Genomic DNA, 19,075 nt, shown 5'->3' on the forward strand with positions numbered 1-19,075 from the left:
GTTATTTTATTAGCACTTTTAGATCTCCAAATATTTCATATAAATGTGCATACCATCTGCTGAGGCTAATTCTACAGTGCATCTGCCAGACCTACAGTACATTTTAACCCTGTTTGGTTTTATACTGTGTAGATTTTATTCTGTTATTCAAGAGTTAATGCTAAACACCCATATTTTACTCATCTTCCAAATCATTCATTATAGTCCCTCTGGGATTCTCAGGCGATAACAGTGGTTTTGCCCTGTTGAGGATCACACGATCTGAGCAGTTTGAAGGGCGGGCGAGCGAACGACGTGCAGTCACACAAGGGACCTGTGGAGGATATAAATCAGCCATGCACAGTTTGAATTTAAGCCTTGAACTATGAACCAAGGATTAAATAGTTTTAAATCCTGCTGACAGGCTAAATGAATGCAATAGGTTGCCAACTGTGAAAGAATAACATGAATGATGTGTGTGAGGTGTTCATTGTTGAATTTGATGTGAGATATTATATTGTCGTCATGATGATAAACTGATGGTCTGTTTGAAGATGTGCAGAAGTCACCAAGCACCTGCTGAGAATGTGAACTCCATCTGTGACACAAAAGAACATGTTGGTTTAACTTGATTGGATTTAAGATTACATATCTCAGAGCAGATCATAACCAAATAATAATATTAATGGCTAAAAATGTACATTTTCCAAATGCAGAAGACATTCCTAGATATTATTTTAGACCAAATGTGAACATTTCTTTCATTTAGACTGGTCCACATTCTTCTTTGTGTCTTAGCCTGCCCCCTAGAGGCCATATAAAGCCCAAGCTTTTAATATTCTTGCAAATTTGTTGTTCAATTAATACCTTAGATTTAGAACCTTAAAATACATAAAACACCAGTGACAGTGGACAGCCGTTTGTATCTGAATCATTCATGCTGAGTTAAGTTTGTTCTTCACACTCACCTCTTTACACCCCTGATGTATGTAAACCAATGGGTCATTTCTATCTTTGAACATATAGTAATATATCACATCTTTAAATTTCATGTATCAATGAATATGTGAGAATTCTTTCATCTCTGATGTAATACTTAAAAGCTATAAAGATTTTCTACAGCTTTTTGTTGTACTTTTGGTTCAGGATCTGTGCTGTGAGTCAGTTAAGTTTTATTTTATGTCTATTAGAACGACAGTAAAAGTAATCGAAGTAATTAAGCCTTAAAAATAAAAACCTTTTTTGTTTTGCAAGAATATAAAAAGAATTACCAGCAATAGTTTAAATTATTTAATTATTATTAATAAACAAATATATTTAATTATTAAATTATCAACAAGATCTTGCGCGCGCACACACACATTTTTATGTATATATAGTGGCCATTCATTTTCCGTATTCTGTTACTGGAGGTTAAAATTATGTGGAAAAAGTAAATTGTTGGTCGTGTGTGTGTTGTTTTCCCTTATTTTATTATTTGTAAATATGGCAACAGTATACATATGCATATAGAGAATGTTCAAAAACATCAAAATCAGGAATTTATTGAAGCTTTCCATAAGAGTTGGTAGGGACAAACATTTACAGATACTTTAACAGAACCAGCACTAAGAGCAGATTCCTTTCTCTCCATTAGATTGCTAGGCAAATAATCATTCCTCTTAAAACCATCTACAGAGGCACTCGACTAATGCAGTCATGTCTACAGTATATGGAGCAAAGAAGTCGTGCAGGTATAGAAAACACATGGGGGCAGTTTTAACCACTACATTTACAATGCTGCGTCTGTAGTGAACTGAAGAGCGTAACAACAGCATACAGCATCCATGAACAGACACTCCCAGATGAAGAGGAACTGAAACAACAGAAACAAAACAAAGGAAAAAATACAGGGTACAAATAATGTTCCAACAAAAACTTGAATTTCACTTTGTGTGAAAAGAATGACACATTGTTCTTGGTAACAAATTTTCATTGATTGGCAAATGTTGTTGTTTTTAAACACACCACAATGACATTGTAAACAATATCAAAAACCTCCAGGACAATATGGTTGTCCTTGTGTGCTCAAGTGCAATTTTCAGCTCTAACTCGAGTGGCATCTTGTACATATATTTTATGGCTTACTGGGTAACAGGACCATATCAACTGTAAAGTTACAGAGACAGCTTATAAACAAACTATGCTACAATAATATCTTGGCAAAAAACTAATAACCAGCAAAAATTACATAATGTAAACATGGCATACTACACTGTACATCTTGTCCATGGTATTTACAAGTCAGCTTTTTGACTCCCCGTGTAGTAGACAATCGCAAAAGTGCCAGAAGATCAAGGTGCTGACTGTTACTCTAAGCTAGTTCATATGTCTGCTGCACTAGCTTCAAAAAGCCCCAATGCTAGTCATTACACTGAAAACAATAACACACGACACACTTCTGACTCCTGCACTTACACGTCTGATTTAAAAACGGTTGACCGTAAACATAAGGCAAATTCACACCTTAAGGTGCCTTGTTCTTAACAACAATACCATAATATAGTATGTGGGGAGGACTTGATAGCTCTTTGGGGTAAATGCACTTTTAAACCGTATCAGAGTTTGCTTTCTTCCAATCACTCTTGTTATATATATATAACAAAACGTCTGAGTGCAACACTGGAGCGCTTCTACTACATCAGGAAATGTGCAAAATCTGCTCTAAAGCAAAGTGACAGTGTTGCGAATTCTACTGTACAAGGTACTGGGAAAATGGGTCTTTGTAGAAACCCAGTGAAGACCCTCAATACGACATATATACAAGGCACTAAGGAGAGGAATGAAGGGCCTTCCACGAGGATCCAGCAGAAGTCCTTTAGTCAGGTCTGAATATAGGATATTTTGGTACAAACTCTATAAGAATAACCTGTAGACATAAAAAGACATAGTTAAGAAAGAACACCTAATAATAATCACCAGCCACATGATTTACAACCTTATGGTCTGTAGGTCTCGAGACAAAAAATAAATAAATAATAATATTTATATATGAATGATGTTTGTTCAGAAGGGCTTCAGTTCACTATGTGCAGAGCTTCCTACTTTAGCTTTTGACAGCAGTCACTGCTGTGATTATGACACTTATATAAATCACTATAATAGTGAATTATATACACTATATAACATTCAAAATGTTTGGGTCAGTAAGATATTTTAAAAGAAATTAATATTTTTATTTATCAAGGATGCATTAAATTGATTAGAAGTGACAGTAAAGAAAAAAAAATTATTTTGAACTTTCTATTCATCAAACAATCCTAAAATATATATGACAGTTTCCACAACAATATTAGGCAGCTCAACTGTTTCCAACATTGATAATAAGATTTTTTTTTTTTGAGCACCGAATCAGCATATTAGAATTTCAGAAGAATCATGTGACTGAAGAAATGACTGCTGAACATAAGAGCTTGGTTGCTGAGAATTCTTTAAAAAACGTTTGCATGGTAGCGTAAACTAGTTTTTTATTTTTTATTTAGTACATGTATTTAGTTACAATTTGATGCCGTCACTCTAATGAACAGGATTGTGTTTGTGCCATAAAATATCACAGTTCTGAAAGTATATTTGTGCCTGTTTAACCCCCCCAAAAAATATATACAGTAGATTTAGTTGATTACAGTCACTAAAACAAATGTTCCCTTACAGCTGATTCAACCTTAAAATTGGATCTCATATTTCAAAACATAACCAAGAGTATTTTTAGAATTGATTGAAATAAAACTATGATTAGGATTCTTTTCACAAACTGACAAGCAGCTCTGAGGCTGAAACATTTTCACTGAGTGCATGATAACACTGACGCACTCTAATGAGTCAATATTTGACACACACAAAGTTTTCCTGACAGTATCCAATGGCAACTAGATTTTAAATTATTGTATCACGTTTCATTTTGGTAGCAGCCTAGAGCCCTGAAATGAAAATAAAACTGAATCTTTATTTCCTTTTAATAACTGTTATCAAAAAAAAACAAAAAAACATGAACTTACATATTCCATCATGTTGTTGCTCTCACATTTTCTCCTGCTGAGTTTCCAGTGCAGCCCCAGCTGAAGGCGAGACGCAGGAAGATACCGGTTAGATAAAGCCGTGTGTGGTAGTAGATATTCAACATAGACTCAAGCACTTCGGATGCTCAGACACACTTTACACACAAGGGTTAGCGGAGGTCAAGCGGTGGCCAGTGCTTAGAGGAGTTTCCTTAACGTGTCTGTGCCGCTACTGGCTGCCAATCAAAGCTTCGAGACACAACAAAACGAACGTGGCTTTTTACTGCTGACCTTTCCATAGTCTGGTCAGCCTCTACACTATATCAATGCATCAGACCAAAATGACTGCAAGGGCAACAAGCATTTGACAGGGTCAAATGTTAGCAGCCATTTTAATGATTGTTATCCACCACACACCAAGACTTAAACACATCTTAACATGGCAGCTAAATTGGAGATGGTCTGCTGTTCTTATCTTTATGAGTTCTGCAATGAGCTTACCTTGTGATATAATCTGTTGTTTTCCCATTCTAACAATTTCTGAATGGATCTCCGCGTCTGAAAACACACAAACACAAATAAACAAATCATTATACACAAACAAAAATAGACACACACACACAGGGTTTTATGCTAAATACCTGTCAAACACATGTTTAACAAATGCCAATAAAACTCTCAGGGCATGAAGACTTCAGAGGCATTTATGGACCGAAGCTCGTAGTTAAGCACCTTGTAAGCTGCACATCATGGCCAATAACTTAAAATTTGTAGCTGTAAAATCATCACCCTTCCCAAGCATATAATTCAAGCAGCCATGCCTTCTGACATATATCAAATTCACACTCAGTTAATAAACTGATGTAGTTGTTTCTTGCCTCCTCAATGAGTAGGTTTATTTATTTCTTAGGTGTTCAAATGGGCAATAAGTAATTGACATGGATTAATGGGGGAAGGACGGGACATGTCTGAGGAAGGACTCACTCTCTTGTTGAGACATATGACAGGCCACAGACTGCAGCCCACCGTACAGCAACAGCACAGGCAGCCGCAGAGCAGCCATTTCACATTGACCGGAAGGTTCTTCTTCAAGCATGCGTTTACTCGATTGACACTCGTCTTGAACTCCTCTGGAGCAACCTAGAGTAAATGGGTGAGAAACAAAAAGAGATTGTAGTATATGTCAGGAAGTGTTTATTGTCAGTAATAAATAAAATGTTCCAAATATAATTTCATACAATATAAATGGTACAATAAAAACTAAATATTCATTTAAGAAATCTGAGAAGAAATAAAAGGAATTCCATAAAAAGTCATTGGAATTTTTTTTAAAGAAAAACATCCATGTTTGCAGATGCTCTCCGGTGATCTTGCAATTGCACGCTTGTAACTTGCCAACTGAGCTCTGACACTCTCAGGGCAAAGGGAGGACAAAAAGATGAGATAAGCCCGTGGCCTGTGGCTGTGCAGTCTAAACAACCTGAATGGCTGCTCATTCCTCTCTGGGTATGTACGCCATAAAACCGGGGTCGTAATCTTTTATGACAGGATGCAAAGGTCTCTTTGCAAACAGCAAAAGAACTCGGAATAAAGCCCAGCAGGCCTGATCTGCACCCTTCAGTCATCATAATCCTGACCTCATCCATCACATGTCACCCTGGGTCACAATACTGGAGCTCCGTTTTATTGCCCCGCACTTCCCTCGGCCTGCTCTTCCCCCTGCAGCCTTTTTGTATTTCTGCGTCCGACCCAGGAAGCTTCCCATTCTTGTGAACGGCACAGTCTTTCTTTCATTATTTTGTCACTGGGAGCTGTGTCCTCCCAGCGCTGCGATCCCTGCCTACTGGAGCCCTGGACGGTTTACTTATTGACAGATTCTGTGGCAAACACGCAGCATTTAAGAGACTTCATCAGGGGATTCTGTATTAATCAAAAGCTTATACCATGGTGAATAATGGTGTAAGGGGAAAGGTCAACAGGGAAATATATTTTATTCACACCAATCAGTATGATTTACTTTGTAGATGCGAGTTAGAAATCCTTACCTTTCCTGTGAGAACAGAAGGAAACTCTGTCTCAAACTTGTTGCTTAGTCCAAACCTGCAAACACAGATTTTTAAAAGGTTATATAATATGGTGCAAAAGTACAGAAGCCAATTTCTGCCCCATAAGAAAAAATAGCAAGCTTTGGTAAATCATTAATGAGATAAAGTCATGATTATGAAATAAAATAAAAATAAGTCAACATTATGACATACTGTGTCATAATTATGAGATGCTGAAATTGAAATTATGACAAAAAGTCACAATTATTTATTTAATTGAAAATATGACATACTAGGATTTACAAAAAGTTGAAATTGACATCAATTGACAAATGTCAATAACAAAAAAAATCAACATTTGATGTCATGTTCTTTATCTCATAATTTCCATTTAGTATGTCATAATTTAGACTTTTTATCTCATAATTATGACTTGGTATGTCACAATTATTCCTTTTCATGACTAATAATTATGCTTCACCAAAGCTCCATACAAAGACTCTGTGACAGTAAGAAAAAAAATAGCTGGATTAACGTTGGGTTCAGTTGAATTAGACCTATTAAAGACTTGATAAGCAGCACATAGACACAACAGAGTGAGAAAAGTTCAGTTTCTACATTTGACTTGAATTGCCAAGGATCCTAAAAGCTGTATAACTGTATTGGGTTATGTCTGTTTATAATCCAGTGCAGTAGTAGGCTGTGCTGCACTGCTGTTTCGTGTAGATATCCTGTTGTTTATCTCATTAATTAATTCATTACCTCAAACCTTGCTCTAAAGTGGTCAGACTTCTGAAATTGCGCATAACTGACAGTTGCAGAGGACGAGGTACTTGTGCTGTTCCACTAAAGTGATTTAATTAAAGTATTATATCTAAGTTACCTCAGCATATGTACTGTACAGTTACACACAACATGAAATTAAAACGAAGATCCTAATGAGTTTGAGTGTGGTTACGGGGCAGCCTTTATCCACGGACAGCAATAAAACCATAAATCTCTGAGCTAACAACAAGACTTCGGGTAACTAGGGATGATTCTTCCGCTTAAAATCACTGTCAGGATACAGCTGGAGAAGCACGGCCTACGTGTATTTTGATTCCACAACTTGGCGACAAAAACATGCAATGAGCTTAGCATGGAGGCTACACAAACAGACATGACCTAACAGTGAACAACAGCACTGTTGTCGCATTCATACGCTTACACGGTGATGTGACCAGCCCCGCGCATAACCACAGGCTCGGGACAGTATCTGACGAGATGTTCTTCACTCACAATTCTCTCATCTTCTTCTTCTAACTCATAAATGGTATCAAAGTCCGCCATGTTGGGCAGTAGGACGCTCATGACGTCTCTGGCATAGCGCCGATGACATCATCAAACTGGTGCTGTTCAGGCAGCGTCATCGCAGCGCACGCGGTGCCCAGTAGGTCTACTACACGAATATGGTACAAAATAAGGTCCTCCTGACCTGAACATAACTAGATCATTTTTTTTTTTTTTTTTTTTTACAAATACTGATGTAAGTGAGGTGTTTACCAACAAAATGCAAATTGCTTATCAATCTGTCTACTGACATCTTATCACCGATATGTGCGATTTTATAGTTTTCTAGCATTAAACATTAAATTAAATAGACTAGCCTATACGCCCCGGTTTCACAGACATGATTTAGACTAGGATTAGGCCTTAGTTCTTCTAGGACATTTAAGTAGCTTTTATACGTGTCTTAGAAGAAAACATTTACCCTATATGTGCATCTTAAAACAAAACAATGGCACGCTGACAATGTAAGATAGGCCTATGTCACTGCAAGTTACTTTCAGTTAAAACAGCTCAAACATACTTTAGTCTGATATAGGCTAAAGCATTGTCTGTGAAACCAGGGGAACATTTTCAAAACACCAGAATGTTTATAATTGCAAATTTAGTCTAAATCAATCTGTTCTCTTGTAGGTAGTTTGTGGACAAATTTGGGTTTTGTAATCATTTATATTTCCAGGCCTAAATGAAGGAAAATAGCCTATTTGACCCTTTATTTATTTCTTGGGTAACTGGTTGAATCGTTGAGTTTGATGAAAGCAACCAACACTGAAATGTGTAAAAAAAAAAAAAAAAAAGGTGTATTTTATTCACTTAACTGCCATGCAATAGCCTATTTTTTACTCCAATTATTTACTGAATATGAATTAAATATATATATTTTTTTAAAAATAATGGCATTGTAGTAGCCTATGATTTTATTTTTTGGATACTGTCAAGAGGGTCAAGACCTTTGAGCTGAGATATTGCCTATTGGCCAAAATCCCTATTTTAATGTTTACAGACATTTTTTGTGCTATGGGTTAATTGGATGTTAAACAGTAATAGTTTGTTGTAGGAACAAAAAAAGTCTCATATTGAAGGGATTTGTGCCTCTAATGAAAAGTCATGCATGGGGACATAGGCTAATGTAGGCCTATTTGCAGAATGTGCCATTAATGTGCCAATAAATGCAAGGCAGGGGAATCGCAACTGTAATCAAACAGTTGTTTTGATATGTTTCATACGAAATAAAAAAGGTCAATTAAAACTAATCCAATTTCAATAAATACGCGGTATTCGTACATAAATTTGGCCTAAAATCCCTTTCTATAGGTTGCTCCGCCCCATATTAAAGCCCAAAAAACGAGTTTATGGTCGTCTCACGTTTAAAATATAATGCCTGCTGTCTGTCAAGAGTGCCTTAACCAGATGAGCATATAATATTTGAATTCGTTTAATGATATATCACGACACGATCAAATTTATTGCAAAACATTTTATTTACAGATTGCTGGAATCAAACGTTATACCCATTTCAGGTATGTGACACCTGCACATCACCCCTGTGAAAAGAAAGTGAACGACGTGCGCTTTGGACACAAACTGGAGCATAAAACAGCCTGCCATCGCAGGTCATTTGGTTTAAACAGACAATAAATGTCTAACAGTTCCAGAGTCAGGATCACTATACATCCCGAGAAACGCTGTACCTGTAGTTACTTTTCATTTTATTTACAAACATTTAGATTCACTCACCACATACAGAAAATGATATTTATATCTTAATTGAGGAAACACAAACAAACCATTAAAATATTTAGTCTCTGGATCAGACGAACAAGGTTTTTGTATGTTTTTTTTATTTCTTAATTTTAAAAACTAACTATTAAAACAATATTTGAAGAGCCTCCAGCATTTCGTTGCATTTAAGACGTGATTTCTCTGTTGTAATCCACAACACGCGCCTCGATGCTTGTCATGCAATAGTTGATTACAAAGTAATCCTTTTTGACCACGTGAGTGGCCCGCTTCGGTTCTGTCCTTTCAGCGTGTTGGAGTGCTCAGTTAAAGTTGGACGTTCCAAGTTCGAGTTCACTGAGTGACAGTAACTTGCTGTAGGCCTATGTTCCTCATAGATGGTAAGGCGTTCATTCCTTGGGGTGGGTACAGAGAACCGTGGATATCTGAAGGACTCAGTGACCCTGGTACCGGTAGGGGACTGACAGAACCTGGATCGCTGTGGACTGATCCTCCGCTTCCGTCAGACTGACCCATTTTCTTTTTGATTAATTTCCTTTCCTTGGCTCTGCGGTTCTGAAACCAGATCTTTACCTGTGAAGGCAAAGCATACGGTTGTGTAAAGAAATAATTCGAATTGTTTAGTTAGGTGGCCTAAATCCTATTCTATAAGTGAAAATCTAAATGAAAGTAATGTTACCTGTCTCTCTGAAAGCCCGAGGTTTACTGCCAATTCTGATTTTCTTCTGATTGTGATGTAGCGATTAAAATGAAACTCTTTCTCCAACTCCAGTCTCTGGTGGTCTGTATACACCACTCGATATTTCTCCTTCGTTCTCGTTTTGCCTAAAAAAAGTGAAATGAACGAATAGGCTAATCATGAAAATGATGCATACAATGTCGTAAAAGTTGATAATTGTGAAATAAAGTAAAATGTGCATTCTGCGTAAAATGCGCGCCGACCATGATATAGCTATTAATAATCTTTTAACGCAGAGGAAGAACTTGTGCATTGTATAATTTATGTAGGCTAAATTTAGAAAAAAAAATATATTTCTTTCATTGACTTAAATGACTACTTTTTTGTTCCATTTACAATCATTAATATGTGCAACTATGTTAATATGTTACAACTATAAATCACAATCCAATATTTAGTAAATTGTATAGGCCTAAACTATTACGTCGCTAGATATTCAAATTGAGCTTCTGGTCTTCTTTGAGGAGATGTTTCTGAACAAACTGCAGAACAAAGAGACCCAAAGACATTACCCAAACGCCATTGATGTGTTAAGAGACAATACACGTCTTACAACGAATTACAAGGAGATAACATCAAAAATCCTTTCCTCAAGTCGAGCATGCTGCACTTGTTTTATGTACAGATAAAATAAACTATGAACGAACACATAGCTAATTAATTAGTGTTTTTATAATATAGGTTTAGCTGCGAACACTTTGTCTAACATCTAATGTAAAATATGACAATTTAACTTCATGTGTCATTTCCAAAACATGAATTTATTTCAATTGTAGAAATAAAAATGCGTTTACAGTAAGGCGATTGTTTTCTTTGAGATTTTTTCGCTGTTGTTTTAACATGCGCCGGAGACAGGAGAACTTTATTTGCTGTGAAGTTTGTCACTCTTTGAGGTAATATAACCCTCAAGAACAGAGACAGAGGAAGACGCGATGCTGCATATCAAAGTGAAGAAGGTGTTGAAAGAAGTCGCCGCCTGAATATGACAGATAACCCTCAAAACCTGAGACAATGTAACAGGAAAAGTAGACCTCACATCTTGTTTACGGGAGTCGCAAATTAGCATTACAAGTGACCCTGGCGCCAATTCCAAACACCTAAATTTTGCCACAAGTATTTCCCATGCGTTCATTTTTAAGGAAACAAATATTGGCTACTAATATTAAATAGATAATCCGTTTCTGGAACGGAACGCGTTTTTCGCAAAGAATTGACAAGGGCAGTTTGTATTAAAAAAAAAAAAAAAACCTACCATTTCGTAATATTTTGTCAGATGTGCAGTTAGTTGAAGCAAACAATGTATAATTGATACTTGTTACACAAATATTTGTTGCATTTCGCACAATTTCTCCTCGTGTAAATGATTATTTTTTCTATTATTTTAGCTAGGCTAGTAACCAAAATAATTGAAAGCAAATATTTAGACTTTCTTTTTTTCTTTTTGTTTTCGTTCTTATTTTTTCTATAAATGTTTTTACATTTTTAGTAGAACCTGTGCATCGAAATTTGATTACCAGATTTAAATTATAATAATGCCATTTTTATTTTAAAGCAGCAAGAAAATAGATCATAGGCCTAAGCGTAGATTTGTACTTTCACTTTTTCAATGACTGATTTCAGAACCTTGGAAATATTGAACAGTTTACATATTTTCCGATAGCTTAATTACTTTTTTTTTATTTGAAAGACATTTGTTAGCCCTTACCGGTTGATGACGACTGGACGGTTTTGCTCATCCACTGATAGGAATTACGCCTTTCTCTCTCAGGGGAGAGTTGGGCCACAGAAATGTTTTCAGGTGGTGGAGGCAGCACTGATCCCGGGCCGTGCATGGCATTATAATCAGGCGAGCAGTAGGAAACTGGTCCCGGGGATGAACTGCTCATAGGTGCAGAAATGGTGTTTGGAGGTCCGAGGCTGTATGCGCCCCAGTCCTCTCTCGGCGCGCCGTAAGGAGCGCCCCATGCCCCTGATGACTGTGCGTGTGTGTCCATGTTGGGCACATGATGGTATCCGGTAAAATCTGAATACTGGGATGTGGAGACAAAATTCTGTGGTGGAAGACTGATGCCAGATCGTCGCACAGCTCCTTGGTGATACATGCTTCCCTCTTTATCCAAAAGGTATCCAACGTACATGATTCGAAAGAAACCCCTAAAATAACTTTTTTAAGGCAACATGCCAGCCATGCATCAAGCCAAATATCACTTAACCAGGCCTGACTCAAAACTTTTACTATTCTCAAGGGTGGTAGTCCAAAATGATCTCCAGGTCACGCGACGTAGTCCTTGACGTGCTTCAATCAAACATGATGTGACTCTGTTGTCAAGGTGGTGGTGGTGGCAAAGGTATAACCAAGCCCTCCTGACGTCAGCCTCGACTTCAAAACCTCTCGATTTGCATTCAAATGATCAGCCAATAACACCAGCAAGTCCTCACAGATTCCCCTAGCGCCAGGTTTCTGCATCACCTCAGACTCCCCTTCTGCAAAATTCAACAATATTGAATAGGCTAATACTTACTCTATGTGACTTTAGGAATCAGTAGCCTACATTAATCTGAGAAACATATTCATTTCAAAATTATTTTCTATCCTCAAAGCAGCCAATTTGAAACGTGTTTTGACTTCATAAAACCCCTCAAAAAGACAAAAAAATAAGCAAATAACGTACTAAACTTTTTTTTAAACTATTTTTCTTTGAATATATATGTATTTATTTTGTTAATATAAATTGTAATAAATTACGCCTATATTTTATTATAGGCTATATTATAATTGTATCGTATTTATTTATACAAGTATAACGATAGGCCTAGTTATATTATTATTAATAATAATAGTAATAATAATAATAATAATAAACGACTGTCAATTTTATTGTAAAAAAACTGTTAATCATAAAAGTGAAATAAGCCGTGACGTGCTTATAGGCATGCAGCATCCTTCAGCCATTAATGGTCGCTTGAAGTTTTACAGCTCTTGTCTCTCTAATGAAGCTAAACCTGTGGATATGGGAACGTCACATCTGCATAGTACCCATGCCACTTTCTCGCCTCCAGAGTCCATGCGTATTTGTTAAAGGATACTCTTGTAAAAGAGGTGCAAAGCGGGAGAAGGTGTCTTGAAGTAAGGCGAACTTTTCACATTCCGCATCCCTCACACCATGACACTCTCGAGTCACACTTCACAGCTAATTCCGGTTTATGGAAATGCGAGGTATCACCTACAGTACTCATGCGACGACAGTGTGTCGTGCGTGTCGCCATGTAGTCGAAAGATTTAACGAGTTGTTAATTCATTTTACTGCGAGGTTTCTTGGGAATTTTAATCATTAACTACAGACAGTAGCTTGTTCAGGCTTGAATGTCTTGTCTCAGATGTCAGAAAGGACAACACATTTTAAGTCAAAATGAGTGTTTTGATTCGAGTTATTACAGATATTTTCACATGGTTTACGTGCAACCAGAATTTATTTTACATCCGTTCACTACACAGAAACTATTTATCATTTTAAAAAGGCACATATAAAATGCATTAAATTACCACATACTTGGCTATTATGTGGTAGGCCATGCTTATTCAGTTGGCTTAGGCTATATTATTCAAGTATGGAACTTCTTTTCAACATATTTTAGGTTCAAATCTATATTGGTAGTTAGTTTACATTAAATAGTTCTAGTCGTCCTATGGTGTGACATAATTATGCTCTACTTAAAACTATTAAATAGCTTTTTCAAATTAACCCCTTTTATTAGGCCTATATGTTTATTTTAAATATTAAATTGCTGTAACTGGTTTTTGGCTGTTTGTTTATCAAAAGTTTAGTGCAAACTGCTCAAATTAAATTAGTATAGTCATCTGCAGTTCAGTTATATCACTTTATAAAGACTTGGATAAAGATGAGACATGGATTTATGGAATGCCTCCTTGAAAATGATTGAAAATGATTGTGTGTTGTTTTTTTAAATAAATCAAATGATTTTCAGACTTCATGGAAAACAAATTATATATAATTAAATGAACTAAAAAAAGTTCAAATTAAATGTCAAATTCTGGATCATGATTGTAATAGATCCTGTCTGAATGATAGAGAGCTATGCAAAAGTATGAGAGTTTTTGGCAGATTTGTGATGGTGCACAGATAAAACGTCTTTGCTAGTCGTTTTTATGCTACAACACTTCTAAAGTAAATATCAACATTTAATGCGATTCCTCTGTGATAATGACTGACATTTGAACACAGTAAGGAACTGCATTTCACTTTGAACTGTTGTTTCAGCAACAGTGAGACTGATAATAAAAACTGCTGCAGTTTATAACAAATATATCTAGAGACGATGGCCTAGCCTACTTTAACAACAGAGCAGGTTTTTTTGTTTTGTTTTTTCAAATAAAAATTGATTGATCAATTAGGATTATGTCAAATTAGGTCCATACCCATACTGGGGAAAACATGTCATATGACATATCAGATATAGCCTATCAGCTTGAGCTGTTGTTGTTTTTGTTAGGTGACTGATATTCTGATAAATAACTGATATTATTTATAGAAGCCTATGAAATCAGCAAGATGTAAGCATGAACACATCCGCAATTTCAGAATGACAAAGACAGTTTGAATGACTTCTGATATCTAACACTGTTAAATATCAGAGAAACCAATAAGTCATTCAAACTGGCAACAACTGGAAAATATAGGTCTCATAATTGATTGCCCGGGCAATCAATTATGAGACCTATATTTTCCAGTTGTTCTGCTATTGTGAACTCACACTATAGTAAATGAGTCTGTGGTTAAACCATTACTTTTTGTTAGATAATAGACCGTTTCAATGCTGCTCCAAACAATTTGCCAAAAAAAGTGGTCTCCAGCCTAAATATCACAACCTATGGTAATATACGATATGGATAGATGTTGTATACTGATTTCTTTTTTTTGCAGAATATGTGGTCATATCCTACCATAACAAGCTGAAGACCAGATCTGGGTTTTCCGCGCGCACATGCTGCTGATGCAGGTGTACGCAATTAAGAAAGCGACAGGTTGGTTTGGAGACTCAACGCACAGCACAGCGACGCCCTCTGCTGGTCGATCAGCTGCAAGAGAGACTCAGTCTGAATTCAAAGGTATTGCTGAACGAACACATTTTTAGGACACATTTTCTGACATATATGAATGGCACAAAACGTTTTTCCTTTTTTATCCTTTCTTTTATTAAATTAAATGAAGAATTATCCCCAGCATTTATTATAAATAATCAGCACCATTACAGAAAGACCTCTAGGGGGCAGTACTCACTAGGTAATGTACTGGTTGTTTGCGTCGTGTCTAACAGCTGAAGACTAATCACATTTCTGTTAATTTATGTGAAATATTGTGCAATGTTTGTTTAGAATAAAGCCTCTGCATGATAATTAGCCTACTAAAATACCATACTAAAGAAAGCCTACAGTGGTCTGCCAGAATGGTTAGCTTTATTCAAGAAATCACACTCGCTTGGTTTGTCCAAGCTATTCACTATTCAGTATTTATTTGTTAGCATTTTATCATCATGTTATGCGAGTCTGTTGAAAGTCTGTGAGTCTCCAATGGATGGAAATAAACTTCAGAGAAAGGGAAGAGGTTTTGAAATGATTCAGCCGAGTGAGATCTCGTCCCTGGCTGTCTTAAGGAAGAATGTTTTATCTGAGGAGAAAATGCTACCAGTGGGACAGATTTACAACTTTCCTGGAAACTTGAAAATAACAACATGTGTGTCCCAAATGGTTTGGAGACAGTGCTCAAAATAGTTACAATTATGTACCTATCATATGTTTTCTCATTTTCATTTCCACAATGAGAATTAGGTCATGATACTAAGAAGAACTTCAAAGTCATTACACAATGTTTGTTCAGAGAGCCTTTGGTGCAGTCATTCTCTAGTTTTTTATGCCATAAAAAGTCTGGGTGAAGAATCTTCTCAAACTTTTTTTTTTTTTTTTTAATTCTATAGATAAACACTGAAATGTATGCATCCAACAAATTCCAAAACAGAACAGTTCCGCTAAAACAGCATGTCTGAAATCAGAGCAATTGCATAAAACCTTTACATGTGCATGGGAAGACGAAGGCATGGATTTTACTGGAGAGATCTTATTTTTTTGGTCCAAATGGACTGTTTTATTCTGGGGCTTTCTTTCAGTTACAACCAAATACCACGATCAGTTCAGTGGTTGTACTCAAACTGGTTCCATTCTGAAGATTAATTCATTTATGAGTTTATCATCATCAGTAATCCCATCTTGTTTTTCTTTACAACATAAAACATATTTGGCTATTATATCCAATAGCATAGAGTATCTTTTAGACCATTTTTCGTTTTAGCAGTTTTGAGTCTTCTCATAGCGCTGTATCAGATGTTTCTGAATTGTTTACAATGTCAGAATTCTTGACATATTATAAATAGTTTATTTTTAAACATTGGAGCTCTGTGGGGACAAAAGGAATTTACTTTGATCTGAAGGCCAAAGTCTAAGACAACTATTTTTAAGACAAATAGTCTGTGTGATTTTGTCAGAACTCTTTGACCCTGCCCTTGGGCGTCATGGGAGTTTATTAACATATTTGGGGCTTTTTGTATTTTCAGTGCTACCTTTCTGGGAAAAGGTGGGCAAAAGGCATAATCTGTGTTAAATTAAGTCCACTCCATTGTCTCAGCTATAGGTGAGAGGTACGGATGTGGTTCCCCCCAACCCGGATCCTGCTATTCCCTGCTCTCCCTCACCAGAACACAGCGTGGGAAGTGCGAGCGGAGGGGAAGACCACTCCATTAATGGGAATTGTACAGAGGAAGGAGAATGGGGTATGATAGGATTTCAAGGCATTCTGTTTTGTCTCTGATTGCATGAATGAGTTTTGGCAGACTCCCAAAGGCTCCAATATACCACCTCTGTTTTAGTGATTAATGAAGCATCTTGCCACCGAGGGGCTGTTTTCCTTGGGAAGGGACTCTGGAAGTAAATTAACACATTGTTGAACAAGAAAAACAAAATGGTCCCAATAGGAGAGAGCCTTTAATTAGATGCATGATGTTTTCCTCAGAGATCATTTTAGCAGATTCCATTATAAACTATGAAGTTATAAAAAGACTACAATTTACAATCTCATATTATATTATACTGTTTTAACTGAAAGCAACTTGCATATCTTAAAACATGTCAGTGTCATTGTTTTGTCTCAAGATGCAGACCCGGTAAGTCGTTAAGATTTTTCACACGTTTCCTTGTGCTCATTAAGTCTGAAAAATACAATAAAAACAGTAATATTGTGAAATATTGTTACAATTTAAAATAACTGTTTTCTATTTTAATACCAATTTTTTAGCAGTCATTACCTATTAATTAATAACATAACTTTTCATTCAGAGAGAGAGATAGATGAAGCATATGTGAATTACCTGTGTGTGTTCAGCAGAAGCGTCTCAACAAATAGTGAAACTGTATGTTTAAATGCTTCAAGAACATCAGCGTTATTACCTCGCTAGTGGGAAATGCTATGTGGCTTTTAAGTTGCTATTTTAGTGCTATTTTACAAATAAAATCTTCAGAGCAGCGCTGACAACACATTTTTATGCAAGTGTGTGTCCGTTCTGTATGTTTGTGTTCATTTGAGTGGGAGAAAGAGAGTATGTGCAAATTATGTCCATGTTACTGTCACAAAATTATGTTTTATTATGTACGGAATGTACATAATAAAACATAATTGTGTGGCAATAGCATTGACATAATTTGTCAGTGGGGTTGTAGGTTTTGCTGTTGTATAGGTTGTAAGTATGGAATTTCAAAGCTGCCAAAATAATAAATAAATATATAAAAGAAAAAAAATGCATAAATAAATATACTAATAAATGTCAAATAAATGAGTATACGTATTTATAATTTTTTTTTTTTTTCATTTATTTATTTCCACAGTATATATGTATACAGTATATATTGTGTATGTAAATATGTATTTATGTCTACTGGGGTGATACGAGATAGTTAGCTCACAAGACGAGAGACGAGACATGAGATTGAGTTCACGAGAACGAGACGAGATGAGATTTTTACACCGTATTTTTTAGAAATCCTCAACGACGAAATGCATGACTAGAAAAATAGTCTGCGGGGGCATTTGAAATGTTTTAAATCATCTTGTAATGGATATCATTTCAGTACTTATGAATTATCATGTGCAGTAAAAGACAACAATACTCAAGCACTGTAAAAGGTTTTGCCACAAACTCAACTGACTGGCTTCTCTCCTGTGATTTCATGAGTCTCTTCAGACCTTAGAACTGTAGGCTACATGATTTATGAGCTTCTACAACTTTTGACAAATTGATCATAGAAATAAAAACAGTATAAATAAAAATGAATATAACAGTTTTCTCATTTATCAGGACATTTATCAGAAGCTAAGGCTCTGTTGTGCAAGGAATCCTCTGCTATGGTCTTGTCAGTTATCTGATCACTTACTCTCGTCACGTGATCAGTGAATTCTGATTCCTGCTGCACTAGGTACGCAAAACAACAGTCCATCGTAATGTAAACGTAGCGGTGGCATATCTTCAACCTCACACTCCGTCATGGCAATATCGCACTAATGTCATTTATTTATTTCCACATGTATTTATTTTCACATTTATTTGTCTGTATGCTAATGAGGGGGCGCGTTTTGGTTTTACCTCAGACACTGAAACTACTTTAGCCGTGCGTTTCCCTAAAAATAATTGCAAATTTGTCCACAAATTAGATTCAAGCATTCAACAGCCCTGAATGGTTGATGAACATGCAATCAATGCATCAACATAAAATGTACAGTCATGGTCAAAATTATTGGCTCCCTTGGTAAGTATGAAAAAAAGAAGCCTGTAAAAATAAATTTGCATTGTTAATCCTTTTGATCTTTAATTAAAAAAAAAATCTCTTTATGAAATAAATGTTTTTTCTTCAATACACGTTGGCCACAATTAATGGCGCCTTTTATTCAATACTTTTTGCAACCTCCTTTTGCCAAGATAACAGCTCTGAGTCTTCTTCTATAATGCCTGATGAGTTTTGAGAACACCTGACAATAGATCAGAGACCATTCCTCCATAAATTCTTCTCTTCAGTTCACTCCACTCATTTTCTATGGGTTCAGGTCAGGGGACTGGGATGGTCATGGCAGAAGCTTCATTTTGTGCTCAGT

General features: G+C 36.2%; 2 protein-coding genes across 2 annotated transcripts; both read right to left on the reverse strand.

Moving 5' to 3' along the window:
* Positions 1 to 1,507: 1,507 nt before the first annotated feature.
* chic1 (cysteine-rich hydrophobic domain 1) lies at positions 1,508 to 7,427 on the reverse strand. Its single transcript, XM_056233665.1, has 6 exons — positions 7,266 to 7,427; positions 6,059 to 6,113; positions 4,998 to 5,153; positions 4,515 to 4,571; positions 4,014 to 4,073; positions 1,508 to 2,887 (listed from the first exon to the last, which is right to left on the reverse strand). The coding sequence occupies exons 1-6, from the start codon at positions 7,406 to 7,408 to the stop codon at positions 2,837 to 2,839; spliced, it is 522 nt and encodes a 173-aa protein (XP_056089640.1). The 5' UTR covers positions 7,409 to 7,427; the 3' UTR covers positions 1,508 to 2,836.
* A 1,419-nt stretch (positions 7,428 to 8,846) lies between these two features.
* Positions 8,847 to 12,327, reverse strand: cdx4 (caudal type homeobox 4). The gene is made up of 3 exons (XM_056233664.1): positions 11,569 to 12,327; positions 9,804 to 9,949; positions 8,847 to 9,697 (listed from the first exon to the last, which is right to left on the reverse strand). Exons 1-3 carry the CDS (start codon positions 11,999 to 12,001, stop codon positions 9,458 to 9,460), a joined length of 819 nt encoding a protein of 272 aa, XP_056089639.1. The 5' UTR covers positions 12,002 to 12,327; the 3' UTR covers positions 8,847 to 9,457.
* Positions 12,328 to 19,075: the final 6,748 nt, after the last annotated feature.

This window comes from Rhinichthys klamathensis, unplaced genomic scaffold, assembly GCF_029890125.1.
Source record: "Rhinichthys klamathensis goyatoka isolate OS25496 unplaced genomic scaffold, OSU_Roscu_1.1 h1tg000375l_1, whole genome shotgun sequence".
NCBI classification, from domain to species: Eukaryota; Metazoa; Chordata; class Actinopteri; order Cypriniformes; family Leuciscidae; genus Rhinichthys; species Rhinichthys klamathensis.

What these genes read in the sequence shown, in the direction of transcription:
- chic1 (XM_056233665.1), bottom strand. Translation starts at nt 7,408, where the DNA reads ATGAGCGTCCTACTGCCCAACATGGCGGACTTTGATACCATTTATGAG. An exon ending in TCATATGTCTCAACAAGAGA is followed by an intron (nt 4,572 to 4,997) that starts GTGAGTCCTTCC and finishes GTGTGTTTTCAG; the next exon opens with ACGCGGAGATCCATTCAGAA. An exon ending in GCAACAACATGATGGAATAT is followed by an intron (nt 2,888 to 4,013) that starts GTAAGTTCATGT and finishes TTATGTCTACAG; the next exon opens with GTTATTCTTATAGAGTTTGT.
- cdx4 (XM_056233664.1), bottom strand. Translation starts at nt 12,001, where the DNA reads ATGTACGTTGGATACCTTTTGGATAAAGAGGGAAGCATGTATCACCAA. An exon ending in CGTCCAGTCGTCATCAACCG is followed by an intron (nt 9,950 to 11,568) that starts GTAAGGGCTAAC and finishes CACTTTTTTTAG; the next exon opens with GCAAAACGAGAACGAAGGAG. An exon ending in TCGGGCTTTCAGAGAGACAG is followed by an intron (nt 9,698 to 9,803) that starts GTAACATTACTT and finishes TTGCCTTCACAG; the next exon opens with GTAAAGATCTGGTTTCAGAA.